General features: G+C 38.4%; 1 protein-coding gene across 3 annotated transcripts in view; it reads right to left on the bottom strand.

Annotated features, from left to right (window-relative positions):
- ZDHHC20 (zDHHC palmitoyltransferase 20) overlaps positions 1-25568 on the bottom strand; it is an 80220-nt gene that overhangs the window by 44023 nt on the left and 10629 nt on the right. For all 3 annotated transcript variants that reach the window (XM_037037099.1, XM_037037098.1, XM_037037100.1), the window contains exons 2-4: positions 19533-19559; positions 14104-14207; positions 72-192 (exon numbers count right to left, since the gene is read on the bottom strand). In XM_037037099.1, the coding sequence (XP_036892994.1) occupies positions 72-192; positions 14104-14207; positions 19533-19559 (252 nt within the window). The remainder of the gene's footprint in view (positions 1-71; positions 193-14103; positions 14208-19532; positions 19560-25568) is intronic.

Below are 25568 nucleotides of genomic sequence, written 5' to 3'. Positions count from 1 at the left end.
TATATCTTGGCAGGAATGACCATATCATAAAAATTATTTGAGCAGGAAAGGTTAAGATTAGTTTTTCTTACTCCTTGAGCCTGACGTGGTATAGATAGGTAAATCCCTGGCTGTTCTTCTCAAAATTTCTTGTTGTCGTTCTTGGCTGAATTCTTTTTCATAATGTTCCCTTTCAGAATTGGACAAGTAGAACTATAAAAGCAGAAATAATTATTAATTTTTTAATCCAATAATTATGAACTATTACACTCATAATAACAAAGTTTTTCCAGAATAGAAAAAAAACCCCAAATTTTCTTTACAAAGGCAAAACTTTTCTGTGAATTTTTAAAAGAAGATAAATCAAGTACATTTTAATAAAATTTATACCTCTCACATATTAAAATATTTTGTCTATTTAATAATAATAACAAAGAACATGAACTAAATATTTTTGCATCTTGTTTTTTTAAAGAGAAAATTCCGCCATCAGAAAGGTAATCAAATACATACTAGCTAAAATTTTGGTGTTTGAAAGTTAAGTGTCAAGATTTTTAAATTTTGAAAAAATGTAGCCATTTGTTTTGGCTACAAGACTAAATCACAAACCTTGGGGTCCTACTATTTTCTGGCCAAATGTCTCAATGAGTAAAAGTCATATTCTTTTACTACTCTGTTTTAGCTTTTAAAAAGCTAGCCAAATAGGAGTACTGTCTCCAGAATTAAGGACAGTCAATGCAAGCATAGTATCTTTTTCTCAAGCAGAGAGTCCTTTATAGAGTTGTTTTTAGTTTTCATTTAAGTTTTTACTCCCATCATATAACCTGCATAAAGTTCATCTCTTAAATAGCATTTTCCCTACAAAGGACTTCAGTTTTTCTTCTTTTGATGTCATCCCAGTACCTAAGGAAGTCCAGTTTTATGATTCTATTCCATGTAGCCAGGAGCTTTATGTTTCTGTTAGTCTTTATTTCACAAAATAACTAAAAATGGTTTGAGACTTGCTTTTGACTGGGCTTTATATGTTAACAATACTGTTCCTCAATTCTTACTTACTTATACAGTTTTGCTCAAAAAGGCCTAAGGAATCATGTCTGGAATTTTATCTTTTTTATTTACATATTTTGGTCTACCTGTTAGCTCAAATACCAAAACTCCCCACACTCAAAAAAATTTTTTTTTATTTTCACCTGAGGACATGCCCATTGATTTTATAAAGAGATGAAGGGAGAGAGCGAGCGAGAAACATCAATGTAAGACAGAAACATTGACTGGTTGCCTTTCATACATGCCTCAATTGGGAATCGAACCCACTACTTAAGTATCTGCCAGGCCTAGGAATCCAATTTACAACATTCAGTTTACAGGGCAATGCTTCAACTGAACCACACAGGCCAGGGCTAAAATTCCATGTATTCTTGATGCCTTATCATCAACAGTATTAGCTTATTGATGTAGCCTATTCTATTATAAATAAGGCATCAGTATGGCATAGAAAAAAGAGCTGTGGTTGAGGAAACTGATCCCAATAGGCTCAGGTTACTGTCTGAGACTGTACAATTACTGGCAGAACTGATATTAAATTCAAGTGTTTTGGGTTCTTCTCTAGCATGTTTCCCCCAGTACTGCTGATGTAAAATACATGCTGTTGCTTTTCATAGACTGTTGCTCTAACCAGACTGAAACACCACAATGTACAAAGTGGAAGAGTCTATTTAGGTTACCGGGCCTGGCTCCCTCAATACAATCTTGATGGTACAAGCAAATCCCAAATTACTTATAAAAAGCAAGAAGTTACATAGACAAAGAGGACAGAAAGAAGTCAGAAATTTCCCGTGATCTTACAATTGAGACTTAAGGTCACTTTAACCTCAGGCAGGCAGGAATCTTCAGACCACATTTCCAAGATCTAGCCCCTCTTGAATTTTTTAGGTACAGAAATACTTACCTATTTTGCAAGACAGCCCATTCTCTTAAAGGGAATTATAACTTGTTAGAAAGTTCTTCCCTGAAAGTCCAACTCTCTGAAACATTTATAAGTAGAGAATAAAAATCTTATGGTATTACTGAGAGAGAAGGACCTAGGTTTGGGACCCCAAGGATACCAGGTGGCCAGAAAGAAATCCAGACTGTAAAAATATCACCATCCCTTCACTCTCTAGTCAGAAACACAGAGGTGCCTATTTTTATCTCCCTTCTAACTGTGGATGTGATAACTAGCACTCTCATGTGCAGCTAGCTAATGAAGTTTTTATTGCTATTCCATCTTCCTAGGATGGTAATGAACAGTTTGAAATTTTGACCCTCACAGCCCAGGGGGCAAAGACAGATGTTAAGCAATCTGACAGAAGGAGGAAGTAGATAGACCCTGAAACAGAAAATTCCACAAACCCACCTTTTTCAAAAAGTTCATCTTTTCATACAAGCCCACTCTGTCCCCAGGTTATAAAAGCAGCTAAGCAGAGCCCAGTTTAAAAGACCTTTCCTGCCCTGGATGGTGTGGCTCAGTGGATTGAGTGGTGACCTGTGAACCAAATAGTCACCAGTTGGATTCCTAGTCAGGGCACGTGCCTGGGTTGCCAGCCTGGTCCCCAGTTGGGGGCAAGTGAGAGGCAACAACACATTGATGGTTCTCTCCTCTCTTCCTTCCTCCCTCCCCCTCTCTAAAAATAAATAAATAAAATCTTTAAAAAAAAAAAGAAAACCAAAGGTACAGAGAATTAGTAGCATAGATGGCTGGCAGAAAATAGACAGGGGGAGGGCAAGAATAGTATTGGAAATGTAAAACCTAAAGAACTTAAGACACATGGACATGAACTAAAGGAGAGAAATGTGGGAGGGAGAGGGTGTGCAGAGTGGAGGGAAATGAAGGGGGAAAATGGGACAACTGTAATAACATAATGAATAAATATAATTGAGAAAAAAAGAAAACCAGAAACCAATAAATAAATAAATAAATAAATAAATACCTGACCTTACTGCCTCTCTTGTGCTCAAACATAAGCCTAATAAAATCTGACCAGGGAGGCTTCTGGTCAAGATGGCAGAGTAGGTAATCGATGTACTCACCTCTTCCCACAAACACATCAAAATCACAACTAAAATACAAAACAACCATCATTCAGAACCTCCTGAAACCTAACTAAACACAAGTCCTAACTATGGATATGATGAAAAAGCCACTACAAGACTGGTAAAAAAGGAAAAAATGCAGAACAAACTGGTCACACGCCCATGTGTGGCAGTTAAAGGTCACAAAGGGCAGGTTGTCTATGGAGGTCTCCCTTTGTAACTGGGCAACGTGGGGTCCAGCTACTTGTTGCCTCCATGTATAAGCATAGAACAAAGATTTGTGGGTAAAGAAACAGGTTTTTACTAACAGGTTTCCCATTTTGAGGGGGCTGGGAGCATTCCTGCTCTGAGCTCACCAAGCCAACCTTTCTCACAAAGCATAGAAAACCAGTCACCCTCAGGAAGATTAATGTCCAAATCCATGTCCAGAAGTTGCCCATTATTGCTTATCTATAGCCCAAGGTTGTTACTCAACTAGGTCTCCATCTCTACAGCTCTAGGCTTTCTATCTCTCTCTGAGGCCAGGGTGGCCATCACTGCATAGCGGCTTGATCTCTCTCAGGGTCTAGGGTGTGCTGCCAGAACACTCCAGACAGTCATGCTGGGGAAGTTCCATCCACGAGGAATTTCCCAGCTCAGGCCTCTGTGAGCTAATCTCAGGGTGAGAAAGAGTAGAAGCAGCCCAGGACCCATATGCCATGCTGCAGTGGGTTGTAACATATTACAAGGGCTGGAGCCCAGTGAAGGACACATCCCAGCAAGGGACCCTGCCTTCCGGAGCTGGCTTCCAAACATACAAGGCATAAGCCCTGAGCACTCTCCAACCAGAGGGTGTGAGACAAGCAAGAGGGCCCATGAAGACAAAAGGACAAAAGGCCCAGAGGCCAAGAGTGAGCTTCTGCCCACCTTCTGTTTAAAAGGCTTCTCCCCATCCATATAACTGAAAACCAGTGAGAATGTCCAGCTTTTCAACAAATAAGGGCCAGTGTCAGCCATATTTGCCTTTTCCCCTCTTCCAGCCGACATGTTTATTAGCAAGGGGGCAAAGTCTTGAACCATGCATACTCTGTACAAGCTCCCTTCTGCTGAGTCTCGAGCTGCTTGTCTGCCTTGGAGAATCTCCCTTTGGAGAGTAAGCTGCTTTTAATCTTCTATTCCACCTTGGTTTTTTTTTCGCCCTGCATCCTGCCTTTTCCAGCAATTTGTACTGACTACTCATTTCATTATACCCTGAGGAGTGAGGTGTCCCAGCCCCACATTATGCATCCCCCCAGAATAGGGTTCCACTGCTGGGAAGAGCACTCCCTATAACTTCTGGCTATAAAAAGCAAAGATTGTGGCTGAGTGAGGCTGAGGACTCCTAGTGTCCCAAGGTGTTCCTCTTAAAGGGCCTGTGCATAAACTTTCTGATGATCTCACTCGTTCTGAGCTCCAGCGTTGAGGCAACCCTCAAAACATTTCATATGGGGCCCTGTTTGGTGTGGTTCAGTGGATTGAGTGCCAGCCTGCAAACCAGAGTTGCCCGTTCGATTCCCAGTAAGGGTACATGCATGGGTTGCAGACCAGGTGCCCAGTAGGGGGCATTGGAGAGGCATCACACATTGATGTTTTTCTCCTTTTTCTCCTTCCCTTCCCCCTCTCTAAAAATAAATTAATAAAATCTTTTAAAAAAAGTTTTCATATGGGTACATAGAAGGAGGAACTGAATTGTCTGGCTTCAGTATGAAGGCTGGAGGGGCTGCTTTCTCCCAGAAGTGCTGCCAGAGGCCACTGTTCTTTTGCTGAGCCCTCCCTACATAGAAGCAGCAGGTGGACACCATATCTGAGTCTCCATCAATCTAGCTCACACTGTTCTCCCCACCCTGCTGATTCCCAGAGACCCCACCCCACTCAAATTGTGGGCCCACCTAAGTTATTTCCTGTGGCTTTTTCATACACACAGCACATCTTGGCTCATGCTTCAGACTTTCCTAATATCTCAAGTAAGCAGCATCTAGCCCCTGTATACTCCATACCTGTTGCTGTGACCCAGGGCCTGGCAGTAGCAGCCACCGCCAATCCCAGCATAAGTAGCAGCCAACAGACAGCTTTGTAGGTCATATCCACTGGCCCTGAGCAGGACTTAGGCAGCTGAACTAGGCCTGCACTTCTCAAGTTGACCCAGTTAGTGCACCAGCAGGACAGCTTTAGATCATGCCAAAGTACCATGCAACCACCTCCACAAATAACATATGCAAGGGGCAGACTCAGTGGGCACCAGAGCCCCCTGAAGAGAGTCCTGGTCCATGGGGTCAACTGCTACACAGCAGATCCTCCACAATCATCACAGCCAGTCCTGGAAGCCAATTGGCCTGGGAATAAATCCTTCTCATTGACATATCAACAGCCATCAAGGTTCAACTCCAAAAGGAGGGTGCATACAGCTCACATGGGCACCCAGCTCTGATAACCAGGAAAGATGTGCCACTAGGCCACAGGTGGCAAACACAAGGCCCGAGGGCTGAGTCCGGCCCTCCACCTTGTTTTATCAGGCCCAGCACCTTGTTTCTACCCAGTGACAGCACTGAGCTTTCGCTTAACTCTTAAGGAGTACTTACATTTATATGGTCCTAAAATTATATTCAGCTCTTTGAAGGCAAACACGAGGCTGATGTGGCCCCCGGTGAAAAGGAGCTTGATACTCTTGCACGAGGCCCTAAAGGACACTTAACTATAATACATAAGGCCACCCTACCGAGACTGAGACACAGAAGCTGTACCTGATTCAAACACAAGGAGGAAGCCAAAATGAGGAAACAAAGAAACACGGCCCAACACAATAAAAAGAACACAATAAAACTCAAGAAAAAAGAAGTAAACAAAATGGAGATGCAGAGCTCAAAACACTGGTTATAAGGATGCTGAATGAACTTAGTGAGAACTTCAAAAGCATAAAATAGAGCCAGTTAGAAATAAAGGATACACTAACGAAGTGAAGAATCATTTACAGGGATTCAACAGTAGAGTGTATGACACCAAGAACAAATCATCCATTTGGAAACAAAAAACCCTTCAGAAAAAAACCCTTCTTTTTTCAGAACAGAAAAAAGAAAAAAAATCCAAAAATATGAGGATAGTATAAGGAGCCTCTGGGAAAACTTCAAGCATACAAAAATTTGCATTACTGGGGGTTGTGGAAGAAGAGAGAGGGCAAGGGATTAAAAACCTATTAGAAAAAACAATGACAGAAAAATTTCCCTAACTTGGTAAAGGAAATAGACATACAGTCCAGGAATCACAGAGAGTCCCAAACAAGATGAACCCAAAGAGACTGACACCAAGACACATCATAATTAAAAAAACAAAGGTTAAAGACAGAGAGAATGAATCTTAAAAGCAGCGAGAGAAAGACGGTTAGTTACCTATAAGGGAGCTCTCATAAGACTGTCAGCTCATTTCTCAACAGAAACTTTGCAGGCCAGAAGGGGTTGGCAAGAAATATTCAAAGTGATGAAAAGCAAGGACCTACAACCAAGACTTCTAGACTCAGCAAAGCTATCATTTGGAATCAAAGGACATTTAGACAGCTTCCCAGAGAAGAAAAAGCTAAAGGAGTTAGTTCATTACCACCAAAAGCAGTATTATAAGAAATGATAAAAGGCCTTCTTTAAGAAGAAGAAGAAGAAAGGTTAAAAATATAAATAATAAAATGGCAATAAACATATATCTTTCAACAATTACTTTAAATGCAAATGGATTAAATGCTCCAATCAAAAGACATATGGTGGCTGAATGGATACCAAGACACATATGCTGTCTATAAGAGACTCACTTCAGATTGAAAAATACCCACAGAATGAAAGTAAAGGGATGGAAAAAAAGATATTTTACGAAAATAGAAACAAAAAGAAATGTGTGGTAGCAATACTTACACCAGACAAAAAAGACTTCAATACAAAGGCTATAACAAGAGACAAAGAAGGACCCAGAAATTCCACTTCTGGGTATTTATTCAATGAAACCCAAACACTACATCAAAAAGACATATACATCCATATACTCATTGCAGCATTATTTTGTAACCAAGATATAGAAGCAACCTAAGTGTCCATTAATAGCTGACTGGATACAAAGGAAGTGGTGCACATAAACAATGGAATGACTCAGCCATAAAAACAATGAAATCCTGCCATCTGTAACACATGGATAGACCTAAAAGAAACTGTGCTAAGTGAAATAAGTCAGACAGAGGAAGACAAATGTAAGATAATTTCACTTGTATGTGGAATCTGAGAAACAAAATAAATGAACAAGCAGAATAGAAACAGACTCATAGATACAGAGAACATTTTGATGGTTGCCAGTTGAAGGTGGGTTGGGGTTGATGGGCAAAAAAGGTGAAGGGATCGGGAAGTACAAATTGGTAGTTACAGAACAGTCATGGGGATGTAAAGTACAAAATAGGGAATATAGTCAATAATATTTTAATAACTGTGTATGGTGTCAGGTGGGTACTAGATTTATCAGGGTAATCATCTCATAAGTATCTAATTGCTAGGTTGTACACCTTAAACTAATATGATATGGTACTAAAATTTTAAAAAATAATTAAAAAAGTCTGTGTGACCCTGGCTAAGTAGCTCAGTTGGTCAGAGCATTGTCCTGATATGCCAAGGTTGCAGGTTCATTTCTAGGTCAAGGCACATACAAAAAGCCACCAATGAATGCATTAATAAGTACAGCAACAAATTGATGTTTCTTTCTTTCTCTCTCTCTCTCCCTGCTCCCTTTTCCTCTTCCTCTCTCTCTTTCTTCCTCTCTTGCCCTAAAATCAATCAGTAAAAAAAATTTCTATCTGCCTGGAAACTTTTCTGGGGTCTCTTCTTGATTTCTACCTTGGGGAACCTAAGAACCCCAAAGCCAATTTGGGGTTGTAAATTTCCTTGTAAAATCTGAACAAATTTTTTTCTGGGCTGTCCTATTTGTAGCCTGCCATTGTATTCCAGGCCTCAACATCATTATTATTTTTTAAGAACTAAGGTCATAAATTATGAAAAGCTTAAACCAAGTGAAAATCTAAAAAGATGCCAGAATTTTAAATGAAGCATGGAATAAAACAAAGTTTAAAATGAATTAGAATTTTGAAATTATTATTAGAACTTTATTTTCCATTAAAAGCTACCAAACAGAATTCAAACTATAAAATGTCATTTTAAATTCAGTGTCCAGACAGTTCAATTTAAATATATATTGCCTTGGCTGGGTAGCTCAGTTGGTTAGAGTGGCGTTCCAATACTCCAAAGCTGCAGGTTTAATGCCTGGTCAGGACACATACAAGAGTCAACCAATGAATGCATAAATAAGTGGAACAACAAATCAATGGTTTTCTCTCTCCCCTTCTTCTTTCTCTCACTAGAATCAATTTTTAAATAAGTTCCTTAAATAGGCCCTGGCTGGTGTGGCTCAGCGGATTTAGTGTTAGCCTGTGAGTCAAAGGGTCGCTGGTTCAATTCCCAGTCAGGGCACATGCCTGGGTTGTGGGCCAGGTCCTGGCAACCATACATCATGAGAGGCAACCACACATTGATGTTTCTCTCACTCCCTCCCTTCCCCTCTCTCTAAAAATAAATAAATAAAATCTTTTAAATTGTTTTCTTAAATATATATTAAAAACCAATTAAGAGTTTGCACTGTTCCAGGTTCAAAGACCAGTAAAAATATAGACCTTGCCTTCAAAAATACACTCATGCAGCCTGGTAGAAAGGTTAAGCCACGCAAACAAAGAATTGCAAATTACAAATCGCAAACAAATACATTAACTTTACAAGGTAAGGTAAAAGCTCCTTTGGAGGGTAGGGGTTTGTTAATGACGGTTACCTGGAAAAATTGGTATCTAAGCTGAGTTTTGAGACATAACAGGAATGTTTCAGGAAGACAGAAAGGGAAAGAGAATCTTGCCAAAAAGAACATGGTATAGGAAGCACAAAGACACAAAAAGAGTATGTTCAAAGCAATACTATATTACTTGAGTGCTGGGTTAAAAGGAATGCAGATGAAGTTGGTCAAGATGTTAGTTCATGAAACATCTTGTGTACCATGTAAATGAGCAGGTCATTCATCTTGTAATGGATTGAGAACCTCTGAAGGGTTGCCATAAAAATGATAGAAACATATTTTCTTTTTGGAAAGATGACACTTTGTGATAGAAGATGCCTACCAGCTCTTCTTATGCTATCTCCTCCCACCATTCATTCATTCATTCATTCATTCATTCATGTATTTAGCAATCTGTCCATTATATGCTAGCTCTGATTTTAGGTAATGAGGACACGGCAATAAACAAAAAAGGTCTCACCCTAACTGATGTGATTCAGTTGGTTGGGTATCATCCTGCAAAGTGAAAGGCCTCTGGTTCGATTTCCAGTCAGGACACCTACTGGGTTGCAGGTTCAGTCCCCAGTTGGGGAGAGTGCAAGAGGCAGCCAATTCGTGTTTCTTTCTCATATCAATGCTTCTCTCCCTCACTTTCTCCCTCCCTTCCCCTCTCTTCAAAATAAGTAAATAAAACCTTAAAAAACAAAACAAAATGAAGATCTCTGCTTAATTGTCACTTCTTCAGAGAAGACTTCTTTGATCACACTATCTAAAAGTTTTTTATTATAACAGCTTCTACTGTTACGCTCTACATGAAGTTTTTTCTAAATTTATCACAATTTATAATTATGTAATTATTTGTTATTACATGATTACATAATTAAATACAAATTTGTAATTACAGAGTATCTCAGTAAGCACACTGTACTCTTACTCAGAAAGAGAAACTTAGACTTCCACCAAGATGGAGGCGTAGGTGGAAACACTGTGCCTTCTCCCATAACCAAATTTGAATACAACAAAGGTTTAGTAAACAAAGATGCAGCCAAAGAACAGAAAATTGAACTATACGTAAGTCTAACAACCAGGAACTGTTCAACCAGGACAGGTAAGAGGGGCGGAGCCAGCAGTGGAGCAGGGTCGGGCAGGAAAGATCCCCCGACCCAGGCACACAGGCAGCCGGGGTAGCACTGCAGACCCAGTGAGGGTGCGGGGCAGCTGACCGGGGTCACATATTCACCCGCGCAAATAAACCAGCAGAGGAATGAGCAGTGAGACAGACCTCGCAGGCCCCGGCAGTGAACCACGCAGGCCCCAGCGGTGAACCCAGTGAGGGTGTGGGGCAGGCTGACCACGTGTCACACATTCTCGTGCAGATAAACTGGCAGAGGAGTGAGCGGTGAGACGATCATGCGGCCCAGTGGCGGAAGCGGGAGATGGCGGAGGGGGCCGCCACTGCTTTCCTTTGATGCCACCCCCACATACAGTGTCACAACCCAGCGACTGAGTTGCCCCTCCCTGGTGAACACCTAGGGCTCTGCTGCTCATACATAACAGGCAGGAACAGTCCAAAATATGGCTCAAGAAGAACTCAAAGCCCCAGAGCCCATAACTCTAAGCAACCAGGAAATAGCAAACCTCTCAGATGCACAATTCAAAATACTGGTGATCAGGATGCTCACAGAACTGGTTGATTATAGTCACAAATTAGAGAAACAAATGAAGGCTAAACTAATTGAAATGAAGGGAAATGCATGGGAAAACAACAGTGATGGAAAGGAAACTGGGACTCAAATCAATGGAGTGGACCAGAAGGAAGAACAAAACATCCAACCAGAAAAGAATGAAGAAACAAGAATTGAAAAAAATGAGGAGAGGCTTAGGAACCTCCAGGACATCTTTAAATGTTCCAACATCTGAATTATAGGGGTACCAGAAGGGGAAGAGGAACAGTCATGAGTGGAAAATTTATTTGAACAAATAATAAAGGAGAACTTCCCCAGTCTGGCAAAGGAAATAGACTTCCAGGAAATCCAGGAAGCTCAGAGAATCCCAAAGAAGTTGGACCCAAGAAGGAACACACCAAGGCACATCAGAATTACATTAGCCAAGATGAAAATGAAGGAGAGATCCTAGAAGCAGCAAGAGAGAAGGGGACAGTCACCTACAAAGGAGTTCCCATACGACTGTCATCTGATTTCTCAAAAGAGACCTGCCAGGCAAGAAGAGGCTGGAAAGAAATATTCCAAGTCATGAAATCCAAAGACCTACAAACAAGACTGCTTTATCCAGAAAAGCTTTCATTTAGAATGGAAGGATAGATAAAGTGCTTCTCAGATAAGATCAAATTCAAGGAGTTCATCATCATCAAGCCCTTATTATATAAAATGCTAAAGGGACTTATCTAAGGAAAAAAAGAAGATGAAAAATATGAACAGTGAAAGGACAGCAAACTCACAGTTATTAACAACCACACCTAAAACAAAAGCAAATCAAGAGGATAGCTAGATCAGGAGTGGAACCATAGAAATGAAGAACACATGGAGGGTTAGCAACAGTGGAGTGGGAGGAGGAGAAGGGGGAGAAGGTACAGAAAATAGCATAGACAGTAGGGAGAAAATAGATAGGGGGGAGAGCNGAACTTGAGACACGTGGTCATAAACTAAAGGGGGGAATGGTGGGGGAGGGGGTATGCAGGGTGGAGGGGAATGAAGGGGGGAATAGAACAACAACTTTAATGGTATAATCAATAAAATATATTTAAAAAAAAGAAAGAGAAAGTTAAAATCCTGTTCTTATTTGTCAAGGCAACCTAGTTTAGCTAACCCTTAATGATTTAATAATTCATTTGTTCATTCAGTAATTACTGAATACCAACTATGTGCTAAAAAGTGGGGAGAGGAAGCCAGTGGAGAACATTATAGAAACGATCCCTTTCCCTCAAAAAGCTAAGTTTAATGGGGTGATATATAAGTAAAACAGGCAATTACAATATCCTATAATAGAGCCATAACAAGGAAAGTAAGACATGCCCAGCAGGGTCTCTGAGTGTAGATTTGGGCAGGCAGCTAAACTTGCAGAGAGTGAGTAATGGCTATAAAGGCTTAAGCCTGGGCAGAAGGCTAAATGGGTGCAATGTGCCAAAAAACAACCACTACAAAAGATAATGACATTTAGATGGCATTTACTATGTGCTAGGCATTCTTTAAAGCACTTTATTTTATTGTAATAATACAAGATTATTGCTGTCAATTTAGTAATCAACATATTATTAATTGATTCAACCCTTACGACAATCCCATAGACATGTACTACTGTCATCCTCATTTTACAGAAGAGAGGTCTGAGCTACGGACAGCTCAGCAAAGTCTTTGCCGTCACACAGCTGCTCAGAGGCAGAGGTAACAGTTGAACCTGACAGTCTGGAGCCAGTCTGAGCTCTTAACCTCTATGCTACACTGCTTTTCATTAGTATTACCAATTGCTTTTCCTATTCTATTTTTTATTTCCTTTAATAAGAACTAAACTCTCATGCATGCTATGTTTTCAATAGCCATCATGACTAGTAATTGATTAAATAAAATCAGGTCCTTTTCAACTTAAAGCATTAAGATATGGATGGCATAACTCTAAGGGTTGATTATTATGAAATGTCTGAAGAATATATTTGAAGAAACACTAAGATTTATTGATCATTTATAAAACCCCTTAAAAGCACATAATAAGAAAAAATGGCCAAAAATGTTTGGCATTATCTACTAATGATCAATGTATATACAACTTATGATCCAGAGATTCTACCCCTAGCCACCTACCCAAAAGAACTATGTATGTATGCACATATGCATGTATGCGTGCATTTGTCCGTGTACTAGTAGGTTCACAGCAGCCCTATTTGTAGTGACCTTAACCTGGAAGCTACCCAGATGTCTGTGCCCACCAAATATTACACCAAGCACATTAACTACAGACCTCAACTAAATATAAGCAATGAGAATGAGTGATCCACAGCTGTATACAACATGGACAAATCTCACAAATAGGATGTTAATGAAAGAAGCCACACACACAAGCATTTGTCCTGTATGACTCCATTTATGTGAAGTAAAAAACCAGGCAAACAAAACCAATCAGTGCTACTGGACTGGCTTCCCATGAAGTGGGTGAGCGGAAGGGAGTATGAGGCTATGGGAAGCTGAAAATATTCTGCTTCTGACCTGGGTGGTAGATGCTCAAGTGTGTTCAATCTGTGAAAATTCATCAAGAGTCCACTTATAGTACATACACTTTTCTGCATATATGTTCTTCTATAAAAAGTTAAATAGAAGTTGGTATTTTAAAATAACTGGTCTATAATTTTTAATGAATTTAATATTAAGAGAAATAATTACACTATCATCATTGCTAATATCTGAGTGCTAACCATGTAGCAGGTACTATATTAAAAGCCTTATATGAGTGAACCTCACTTAATTCTCACAAACATCCTATAGAGACAGGCACCATTATTAACTTCATTCTCCGATAAGAAACTGAGGCTCAGAGTCATTAAGCAATGTGTTACAGAGGAAAAATCAAACTCGGACGACCCTAACCCTAGGGAATATATTCTTAACCATCTAGCTGTAATAAATTATAGGTAGAGGAGAATTCAGGTGATGTCAAGGCAAGAGAGAGACACTGGTCTTGAAACTTGCTCCACATGAATGTTCAGTCACCTTATTTTCCAGATGGAACCTTAAACTGGCCAGATTAAGTTGTAACAAGCAACAGCCTAGACAATTTGTTCTCACAATCAAATCACTCTCTTTAGTTGTAGTATATTTATTCAGGCCTGGGAAAATATAAATGTTAAAAAGTTTCTAAAACCAAACTTCATTTAACTAACTCTATTCTGTCCCTTAAAAATTTTTAATCCAGTGATATAAAGAATATCTTTAATTTAAGAAAATGTAACACGGCAGAGGAACATTAGTACAGCTAAACTTTAACACATCATTCATCTTTATGCTATCTATGTTCATGGGGTTCTATCTGAGAATAGGCTGATGATCACATCCATAATGCAGAATTAACAAGTACTTTCATGAATGGAGACAGAACAAATGTAGTCATGTAATAGTTTTAACAAAGATAACACAGGGAAAATAATTCCATAATTAATTACAGCATTTGTCAATTTACCAACATTAAATTTACCTCTTTGGAGGGGGAAGCGGGAGAGGTGAAAATTGTCATCCAATAGGACCATACAAACATAACAAAGAACAGATGAAAAGCCACAAGGTAAACAACGGCCTTTCCTGGTAAATAAAAACAACATTTCATTGAATCCTGGTGAAAACAGGAAAAAGCACTACATTAAAACACAATATTTAGGGTAAGGAGGTTTAATATAACAAAAAAATTAAAACATACTAAAGACATCAAATACATGAGGTCCTTTATCTGCATGAGGTAAAATTACAGATATGAAGGAACATTTTGTTTTTAAGGGTTATCATTCTAGTTTATAAGTAGTATTAAGATTGGTTTGAGATGAGACTTGATTTTATTAAGCTGCTAAACATTTAAGTTGAAAACACCTCTTTCACTGATGGCATTTCAAAGTTCTTCCCAAGAGTTAGGCTTTAAATGACTTAAAACAGATTCCATTACAATGAACATTAAATCCCCTAAAATATGAAGTGAAAATAAATAAAAGAAGTTCCTATCACAGCAAATAATCAGTACATCAGAAAAACTCAATCCCTGGATTATTCAGAAAAGTTATTAAAATTTTTATAGTCCTTTTCAACACAGGGTAAAAAATTTTTAGCCACTTTGAATTTCTGCCATAACCAGTTCCCAAGGATTAGTGTTAACACTCCACCATCTTTATCTCCAAATATTAAACTCACTGAAATAACTTAAAGCATTTTGTTGGGTTCTGCAGTTTTCTGTTTGGAAGAAATGGGACTGATTTCCACAAGAAGCAAAAACTATCTACCAGGCACTTAATTTCTAAGTTTGGAACTCAACACCATAAACCCACTGAAAAACAAAGCATAGGTTTTAAAAGCATTTTAAAGTTCAGGTCAAATACTACTTTTTCCACAAAAGCCTTCTCCATTACCTCCAGAATTCATTGCACCCTCATACTCTACTCTCCAAATAATTTGCTCAGTCTTCAATTAAACCACTTCACTTGATTCACTAAAGTTAGCTGCTTAATATTGATGAGTTAATAAATATTAGCAAAACACTAAGGACAGTGCCTAGTGCATAATAAATTCTTAATAAATACTGGTTTTTATTACTCTCCAGGCATCTTAATTTCTTTTCAAAAGGTGGTTCTTGTTTGTATTCTCTTTGTCAGCACTTCCCAACGTGAAGGACTAATAAAAGTTTTCACTGATCTACAATGAAATGATAAATATTAATAACAACATGATAAAGCTTTTACAGAGCTAACATGTTTTCAGTTCAAAGTGCTGTTCTTCCTATGGTCTGAGGTTATTTTTCCTTATGTTTTGGGGTTTAAAAATGTTCTTTTTAAATAAAAAAGTGACAACTCCTTGGACTCCAGCATTTTCTGTTGCAATTATTCTGGTCCAGGAGGCAGGAAGGAAGCCTACAGGAAGCCAGGGCTCAATGACTCCTCATATCCTGCAGCTCATCAGTAAAAAGCACTTCAAATTCTAGCTCCTAAAAGCTCTTTCAAAGTAAACTTTTCATTACTTCAACTTTTGCTTATTTTACTTGGATTAATGCAAAAGTCAACTGGTCTCCCCAGTCCCGTCTCTCTCATTTCCAACCCATCTCAGTGGGCAGTGTAAAATGTGCTGCTTAGTCTCCTACCCCTTGGCAGTGAAATTCCGGTGAAGTAACTCCATCTATATAACTAATGAATTCATTCTAAAACTCTGGGACTTCCTAGTAACCATATCTGACCATAGTTATTCAAATCACCACTTCTGCCACTGAAAGTCTAAGAGATGACATATAAGGTAGACCTTATTTCTAACTCTCACAACAATGTGGTAATTCTTTCAGTTTACAAAGGTAAATACTGAGGCTCAGGGGATTTAATCTCTTGACCAGTTTCATTTAGTTACTAAACGAGAAACCCAGATTTCAAACCCATATCTGCTTGGTAAAAATCCAAGGCTCTTTTCACTATGTCATACCTAAAGTTATATTTTCCTCCACTTCTTGAACCATCATCATAGTGTTAGCATAGGCAGCTAGTTAGGTATTAACAAAAGAGAAGGAAGCAAAACTGGCTAAGCCTGACTAAGTCAGAGGCTAATGCTTCAGATACCCCACACGAGAGCCCCATTCTCCACCAAAGTGATGTTAATTTTGGAGCAGGCAGGAAAGACCGGAAACCAGCTTTCCAGTCTCCCTGGGAGAACAATCCATCAGTTTGCAGGCACTGGGGAGGGGGAGAATAAACAGGGAAAATTCCTCTGCTGAGGCATGTGCAATAGGAGTAAAAATAGCGACCATAAAAGGGAAGAGAAAAACCTAGGAAACGAATTGGATAGCAGGAGGCATCAGTAGAGCCCTGTGAAGATCCAGGAAAGAGATAGTGTAGTATGAAAGAAAATTACTCCTTCTCAAACCCAAGGAAATATAATCAAAGCTTAACAAGGTCCAAGTCTCACACATACTCTCTCTCTCTCTCTGGGGCAGCCCTTGGGGACCAGATGGGAGCAAAGACTATGCAGGACTAACTGGAGTCTCGGATCCCGGGCTAATGACACTGCAGCTCCGGGCCCTGGCTCTCCTCCTGGACTCAGCGGGGACAAGTTGGGGGCTGTGACCCCAGAGGCTGGACTTCTGAAATGAGACAGAGCTGAGCCACCAGGTTGTGGAAAAGACAGTACAGCGCCCTCTTTAGGGGAATCTGTGTCCCGTGTGCCCTTCCACTAAATCTTGCTGCTACTAGTACTGTTCAAATCCTCCTATGTGCGAGTCCCCAAAATGCATTTCCCGCAACTTAGCAAGAACCTATTTCTAGACTGGTTTACCTTAGGCAACAATAGTGGTCACAGCCTACTTTAAAGCCAACATTTGATCCCAGAATAAAGTCCTAACTATAATCTCCTTCTATTTTCAAATTTGCTTTCTTTTCACTTCCATTAAAATTGATTGTCATCCTCACTAAAAATACTGGTTTTTCAAACTGCATTTTGTATCATTTCAGCTCCCTCCACGTTGAATCCCACAGTCCACTCAGTAGATTCAATACCATTCTTTGTTTTCCTTTGGAAAAGCATGCTGGAGTTCAGTCTCCTAATGTTACCACCAACTGTCATCTTCACCTAACTCACTTCACTTTATTTTTGCCTGGCCTGACATTCAGTCAAGTCTGTCAACTGTCATCTATACACTATTGTGTAGCTTTGAAATAAATGGTAGGCTAGAGTTACTTTAAACCTCTTGACCATTTGGTCACAATTAAAGCTAGAATGTAAAACAATACAGCCTAAAAACATTTAAAAAACATTTAACATATTTTTAGAATATTTCTACTCTCCATAAGAACAAAAACAAAATGACTCTTGCTTTAAACACCTGTAACTCTCACTCACAAAACATAGGTAAAATACATCTCTCAGCATAATGCCTGAAATATAGTAAGTACTTAATAACAGGACATGAGCCCCCCTTTCAGGTCCTCTTTCCCAGAGCTAGCTGGACCCCATAAAGCATGACCGACCCTAATTGTTTTAAAGCTTTTATCCTCAGGACTAGAAAATTACTGGAAGCAATTCTCAGCACCCTAAAGGTGCTGAGATTCTAGGAACTTATGAAATAGGATATACCAGACCACAGCCATCCAAACTGGACCCTGCACCTTTGAAGCAAGTTGCAGCTCAACTGAAACCTCCTGCTCTAGAACTATCCCATTACCCAATAAGTGCCCAAAGCCCTAACCTCCCGGGGCTGGTGCATTTCTCCACACCTAGCCCATTCCCTCCCTTGGGAAAGCAAAAATAAAAACTTTGCTACCTTTACTTTGTGAGTTCTTTCACAGCCCATGTAAGTCAGGAGCCTGCTACGCGCTGCCTGACACAGAACCCACCTGACTAGAAATGCTAGCAGACCATGAGGAACCTCTGGACAAAGAAAATTCCTGCCTAAGACTGATTAATAGCTACTCATTCATACCTTATAGTTTAACCATACCACAAATGGAGAACACAACACCACAAAATATACCTTGTAAAGGTCAAAATTAATCTCAACTTCTTTCCACTCTATTTTCCCATACCACCAATTTTCCATAGAGACTACAAGCAGATATAAGCTCAACCTCTAGAGACAGCTGAGGCCTCTCTTCCTCCCTTAGTGAGGAGAGTCCATTACTCTATCTATGGAGTGGGTTTTCTTGCTTGTTCCCTCTTCTCAATAAAACCTGCTTTTCCACTTTAACCTCTTATGTGGCTTGAGTCTTAAATTCTTCTGGGCTTGAGTCTGGAGTTCCCACAGGGGACTCCCCACTCTGGCATCAAAATTATGATGTAAAAAATAGAAAATATTGCTTTTAAACAAGCTTGAATCAATGTGATTGCTAATAACAAACTTCTGTGCACACACATGTGCTAGAAGAAATATATAAAGTAAGTGAACTAAGCAAATTAAATCAAAGCTGAAAGAAAAAAGGAACCTATAAATCAAAAAGCCTGATTCATAAATCACCTGTAACTGAATTAAAGACAAACCAATAAGCAAGCAAACAACTTCATCAAAAGACTCTTTGGCAGACATGGAGAAAACAGTCCCAAGAAATAAAGATACAAATTAAAAGTTCTGTTTTAAGAACTTCAGAAATTCTCTGCTTTCTGTATGTACTCATTCAACATATGGAACACAATTCTGATTTAAAGGAAGAAAAACAAACCTACAGAGATTGAGTCTATGTTTATTCTGCTACTGAGAAATCAGATTCAAAGCCAACTTGAGACTTACATAGTTAATGCCTTATTATTTCCAGTAATAAGAATAAATATTAATTTCTAACTGTAAAACTGTTCTAGAAATTGTCTGGATTTCTGTATCTCAAATCATCAAATTTTATTCCTGAAATCTGTCTCATTACAACTAAAATTTTATTTTATCTCAGTGAGCTCTGAGCAAATATTTTTTCCTCTAGTCCTGTCTTTGACTAGTCATAATAAAAACTTTTAATTCCCTTTCAAAATGAACCAGTAATACAATTTACAAACTTACAGTCTATTTAACTAAATGTCTCTGAGTACTAAAGTATAATTTTTAACAAATGTATATACAAGAGAAAATAAAATCCCTTCTTCTACCCTAGATAGTAAATATCTTTGAACTATTACTATAGAGTTCTGAAGAACACACAAGGCAGAAATATGTACATCAATGAAGTTTGGGTACTAGATGCCTTACAAAATAACAACTACTTTAATTTATATAAATAATGGAAATGAAAATATATTGAATGTATAGAAATGAACCCAGTATTACATCTCATTTTAATTACTTAAACTTAAAAAGTATATACTGTCTTTCTGAACACAAAAACACAGTCATCACTAAATAAAAAGAATATGGGTTGTAACTATGATACCCTAAGTAGTCTACTTAAGTTGAGACTAAAAGTACCTTACCATTTTCTCCATTTCCAAAAAGAGTAACTAGAATAGAAGAAAAAATAGTGAATTAATATACTTTAAACAATTTGTACATAAATTTTATCACAGGTTGACTATTCACCTTAATACCATTTTCATAAAAACAAAGTTTAGTTATAAAATGTAAACACTAATGCAACTTCAGAATTACACATTCTAAAACATCCTAAAAACACTAAATTGCTAAAACTCAAATTCTTCTTCATCATTGACACTGCAATTACGTTAAACATTTCTCTCACAACTCTGTTCATTTTAGGCATATCCATATGGTTATAGCTGTGCTGTTTCCTTAGCTTTTTCCTTAGTGCTACCTTGAACAGGACTCCTCTATGGCACTCATAGTTACTTAATTAGTCTATCATAGAGTTTTTCTATAGAAAGAGTTTTTCCTCAATTTCTTTGGCATATTATTTGCATCTCTTTGCTTTTACAATGAATATCTTAGTTCCCAATTAATTGACTTAATTTAGTTTATCCTAAAATATACATAAAATGGTTGAAAAACTGCATACGAGTCTTTGCAGCTTTTTCACTTTATTTTGTTTTGGCTTTAGACTATATCCCACTAAGAAGTACTATGTTCAAAAGTCACTTGAAGCCCAAGCCAGGAAGGCTCAGTTGGTTACAGCATCATCCTGACGCACCAGGGTTGCTGGTTTGATCCCCAGTGAGGGCATATACAGGAAGCCACAATGAGTGCATAAGTGAGTGGAACAACAAATCCTTGCTTCTGACTCTCTCGCCTTTTCTCCTTCTCTCTCATATTAGCAAATAAAAAACCAAACAAACAAAAGAAGAAAATAAGAAATAATTTAATAAAGTTCATTTATCATGATTTCAGATTTTACAGTTTTCCCCCCTCTTTGTTCTAATTTCATTTTTTCAATATGCATAAAATATCAATGGTTTAAAAGTCAAAGTTATATAAAAAGGTACTCAGAAAGGCCTGGCTTTCATTCCTTATTCCAAGTAATCATTCTTATTAGTACTTGTTTTATCCTTCTTATATTTTCTTTTACCAAAATAAGCAAGTAAGTATATACATGGTGGGGGCAAAAGTAGGTTTAAGGTGTTTGTAAGGATGATAATACAATAATTAATAATATAAGAATAAACCCTGTTTCATACACTCACAATTGTAAAGCTACTTGTATTCACCCTGTTATTTCCAATTTCTCCATTTATAAGCCATTCCACACCTTGCTTTTTTTAAAATCATTACATATGAGTACACAGACACAATCACGGCTTGTTTGTACAGCACTGCACAGTACTCCATTGTGTGGGGGTCCCGGTAATACAATCAGGCCTCTATTGATAGACATCTGGGTAGTTTCCAGTTTTCTGATGCTACAATGTGGCAATAAATAACCCTATGCATGTGTTATTTGTGAAAGTTTATTTTCGGTGTAGATGCCAATAGTGGGATTATTGGACAAAAAGTAAATCTGCCCACTTATCCCCCAAATCCTCATTATAGGGGTTGTACCATTTTATACTCCTACCAGCAATGTATGAAACTGCCTGTTTCTCTAGTATATACATAATAAAGTGTTTTCAAATTTTGGTACTGTAGGGTAGTTTCACTTTGCATTTATCTTATAAATGAGAGTAAGCATCTGTTCATAGGTTTATGAGCCATGTTCATTTTTTTTTACTGTGAACTATCTATTTACATCACCTATCCTTTTTTTTTTCCTATAAGGCTTTCCTTAATCTCTGGTTGTAAGATTATCCACTCACATTTTCTTCTAGTACCTGAATGTTTTTATTTTTTACATTCAGATTTGTTCCACTTTGAAATGGCAGATTCCAGGGACAGGAAAAGTATCAGATAAGCCTTAAAAATCATGTTGCCAAAAAGTAAGGAAGAAATAAATAATGGGGACATGTCAGAAAGACAGAGAAACCAAACTGAAAGAGATTCTATTGGTCAAGTGTGAGAGAATCAGAACGACAACAAAAAAGGGTAAGATTATAACCCATAAAAGAAGAATCCATGAGACCATGTGCATATAAATGAGTAAATGACCCTGACTGGTGTGGCTCAGTCTGTTGGGCATCATTCTGCAACATGAAAGGTCACCAGTTGGATTCCCAGTCAGGGCACATGGCTGGGTTGCAGCTTCAGTCCTGGGTGGGGGTGTGGACAAGAGGTAACAGATCAATCTTCCACTCTCATGTTAATGTTTCTCCCCGCCTTCCCTTCTTTTTGTAAATAAATAAATAAATACAATCTTTAAATGAATAACTAAAAATGGGAAGGAGGGAAACCTCTTTCTTATAGTACAATTCTTATGTAGAAGAAATCATGAAATTAGAAAAACCACCATCTGGCAACCAGTACAATAACTGTTTCTAGCAAGAATCTGCAGAGATGCTAAAAAAGAGTTAAGTGCAAGAAATCAGGAATAGATTTCCCCACAAAGATATTGTCTCAGTTTCTCTGGAATCAGGTGCTGAAAAAGAGTGTGAGATACAAAATGTTTACTTAGGATCAACAAATAAAGAAAAATCTTTATTTCTACAGATGCCAAAAGGCATTTGAAAAACCCAGAAAAACTTTTTCCTGATTTTTAAAAAAGATTTTATTTATTTCCAGAGAGAGGGGAAGGGAGAAAGAGACGGAGAGAATCGTCAATGTGCCATTGTCTCTTATGTGCCCTGAGCTGGGGTCCTGGCCTGCAACCCAGGCATGTGCACTGACTGGGAATCAAACCAGCGACCCTCTGGTTCAGAGGTCCCCACTCAATCTGATGAGCCACACCAGCCAGGCCAGTTCCTTATTTTTTAAAAAAAGTTAATAGTGCTGGCTCCCTCCCTTCAGCAATATACTCTGACACTATCAGCAGCTCAGCAAAATAGGCACATGTAATATGATCTTCAAATACAGCTAATTAAAAAAACAATGTATATTCTTTATATATATATGCATGTGCGTGTATATATAAATAAAACTGTGTAAGAACATGCTCCTTCATTCACTAAAGTATGTAAGCTGGTGGTGGGAGAGAGAACAACACATCTCTAACCTACCAAAAGAGGGAAACAAGAGAAAGTATGCTAGTGGCTACTTAAATTTTCTCCCCACTCTCAATAACATTTGAAAGCCTATTCTGCTAAGAATTTTACATTATTTTGTAAGATAGGTATTATCTAATTTTATAGCATGGGAACAAGTTCAGAGAACTCATTCAACAAATACCAAAGTATACAAAGAGACCAGCATGGCAGCCATAAAACAAATTAAAGGAAGAGTAGAAAAGAAATTATGGCAGAGAAGTAATGAGGGGAAGACAACATGGTAAGGACTTAAGGTGTTCCACTGAAGAGGAGTGACAAATTTGGTACTAATTTTAAAGGAATCATTCTAGCTGCTTCATAGAGAATAGGCAGGATATAGCATAAGGATGGGGTTGGAGCAAGAAGGGAGAGACAAGATATAAGGGTACTACAGTGTTACAGGCAATAATGCTGTGTAAAAAACCACCCAAAACTCAGTGACTTTAAACAACCACCATTTATTATTTCCTACAACTGTGTGTCAGCAGTTCTGGCTAAAATCGGGTGAACTGTTTTTTCTACTAAATGTAGTCAACTGGTAGCTTGACTGTGGCAGAAAAGTCTAAGATGGCCTCATTCATAACAGGGGCTTTGGTACTTAGCTCGCCTTGGCAAGACCTCTCTCTCTAGCTCAGGGGTGTCCAACCTGTGGCCCTCTGGCCTCATGCAGCCCAGGATGGCTATGAATGTGGCCCAACACAAAATCATAAATTTACTTAAAATATCATGAGATTTTTTGTGATCATGTTTCGCAATGTATTTAATGTGTTGTCCAAAACAACTCTTCTTCCAGGGTGGCTCAGAGACACCAAAATGTTGGACACCTCTGTGTCTAGCCTGGACTCCCTTACATGGTGACCAGAACATTCCAAAAGAGCTAAAGTAAAGATGCATGCTGTCTTGAGGCCTAGGCTCCAGACCATACACATCACTTCCACTACATTCTATTCATCAAAGCAAGTACAAAGCCAGCCAGATTCACCAGGTGGGTAAACGGACACCGCCTCTTGATGGGAGGAAGTACAAATTACTATGGCCATGTTTTCCAATCTAGTGTACAAGACAGAGACCATGGTGGCTGGAAGGAATATAGTTGCAGCAGTAGTGGTGAGAAGCAGCCAGATTTCGGTACTTTTAATGAGAGCATTTACTGATTAATTAGATGTGGAATGATTTCTCAACCAACAAACTGGAATGATGAAATTCATTTACTAAGCTAGAGTAGGAGCAGGTTCAGGAAAGAGAGAGAGAAAAGGAATCTCAAGTTTTATTTTGGACCTGGTAAGTCTGAGATATCAACTACATATCCAAGCAGAAATGTCAAGAAAGCAGGTATTAGACTATGGAATTTAGCATGGGAATCCAAATCTGGGCTGTAGGGGAGCTGAGTCACCTAGGTGATTCGCTGTTTTGCCAAAACCTCTGCAGGAGATGTGCTGCATCAGTGGGAGTGTTGTTGTGGTGAAGCTGCCAATCACCCATGGCTGTGGCCTTCTGAATCATCCAAATAGTTTACACAAAGGAATGTTCAAGCTTAAATTGAATGCAGATTCATTGCTCTTCCCGCTCAGTTATTTTGAATGCGATGGCCACACAGTACACATCCTCACTAAACGGTGTCTACCACCCCCATCGTCTAGTACAGTGAACTTGTCATTGTTCATGCACATGCATTCCAGGGCAGGAGGAGCAGGAGGAGAAATACTAATCACAAAAAAGAATAATGAGGCTGTGGCTAGTTAGGGGTTCCATATCTAGTCAGGGTATATGCAAGAATCAAACAATAAACGCATAAAGTGGAACAAAAAAATCTCAAACAACCTAACCCTATATCTAAAAGAACTAGAGGAACAACAAAGCCCAGAAGAAGAAAGAAAATAATCAAAATCAGAGCAGAATTAAATGACAGAGTTAAAAAAATTTTTCAAAGGGTCAATGAATCCAGGAGCTGGTTCATAGAAAAGATAAACAAAGTTGATAAACTGTTAACCAGATTCACCAAGAAGAGAGAGGATCCAAATAAACAAAATCAGAAGTGAAAGAGAGGTAATAGCTGATACCACAGAAACACAAAGGATAGTAAGGAATTACTATGAATGTGCCAAAAAATGCACAACTTGAGCAAAATGAGTAAATTTTTAGAAATATAAAATCTTCCAAAACCAAATAAGAAAGAAGCAGAAAACCTGAATAGTGAACGTAACAACTGCTTCTGAAGTAGAAGCAGTTATTATAAAACTCCTGGCACACAAATGCCCTGGACCAGGTGGCTTCACAGGTGAATTTTACTGAACAGAATTAACACCTATCCTTCTGAAACTATTCCAAAATATTCAAGACCACCAAACTCTTTTTATGAGGCCAGGATTATCCTAATCCCAAAGCCAGGTGAAGACACAACAAAGAAAGAAAATCACAAGTCAATATCTCTGATGAACACAGATGTTAAAATCCTCAACAAAATACTACCAAACTGGATATAGCAATATATCACACAGATCATACACCATGATAAAGTAGTATTTATTCCAGGGATGCAAAGATGGTACAATATTTGAAAATTACATCACAAAAAAGACAAAAATCACACAATCATATCAATAAATGCAGAAAGAGCATTTGTTAAAATCCAGTACCCATTTATGATAAAACTGGTCAACATACTGGGAATAGAGGGAGCATACCGCAACATACTAAAGGCCATATATGAAAAACCTACTTCCTGCTAACATCATATTCAATGGGCAAAAACTAAAAGCATTTCCCCTAAGATCAGGAAGAAGACAGGGGTGTCACTTTCATTACTCTTATTCAATACAGTACTGGAAGTCCTAGCCACAGCAATCAGACAAGAAAAAGAAATAAAAGACATCCAAATTGAAAAGAAGGAAGTAAAACTATCATTATTTGCAGACAAGATGATAGTGTACATAGAAAACCTTATAG

Source organism: Sturnira hondurensis, unplaced genomic scaffold, assembly GCF_014824575.4.
Source record: "Sturnira hondurensis isolate 20B ecotype Veracruz unplaced genomic scaffold, ASM1482457v3 Scaffold0022910, whole genome shotgun sequence".
Classification (NCBI taxonomy): Eukaryota; Metazoa; Chordata; class Mammalia; order Chiroptera; family Phyllostomidae; genus Sturnira; species Sturnira hondurensis.
The sequence above is the reverse complement of the archived record's forward strand: the minus strand, read 5'-3'. Positions and strand labels throughout refer to the sequence as shown.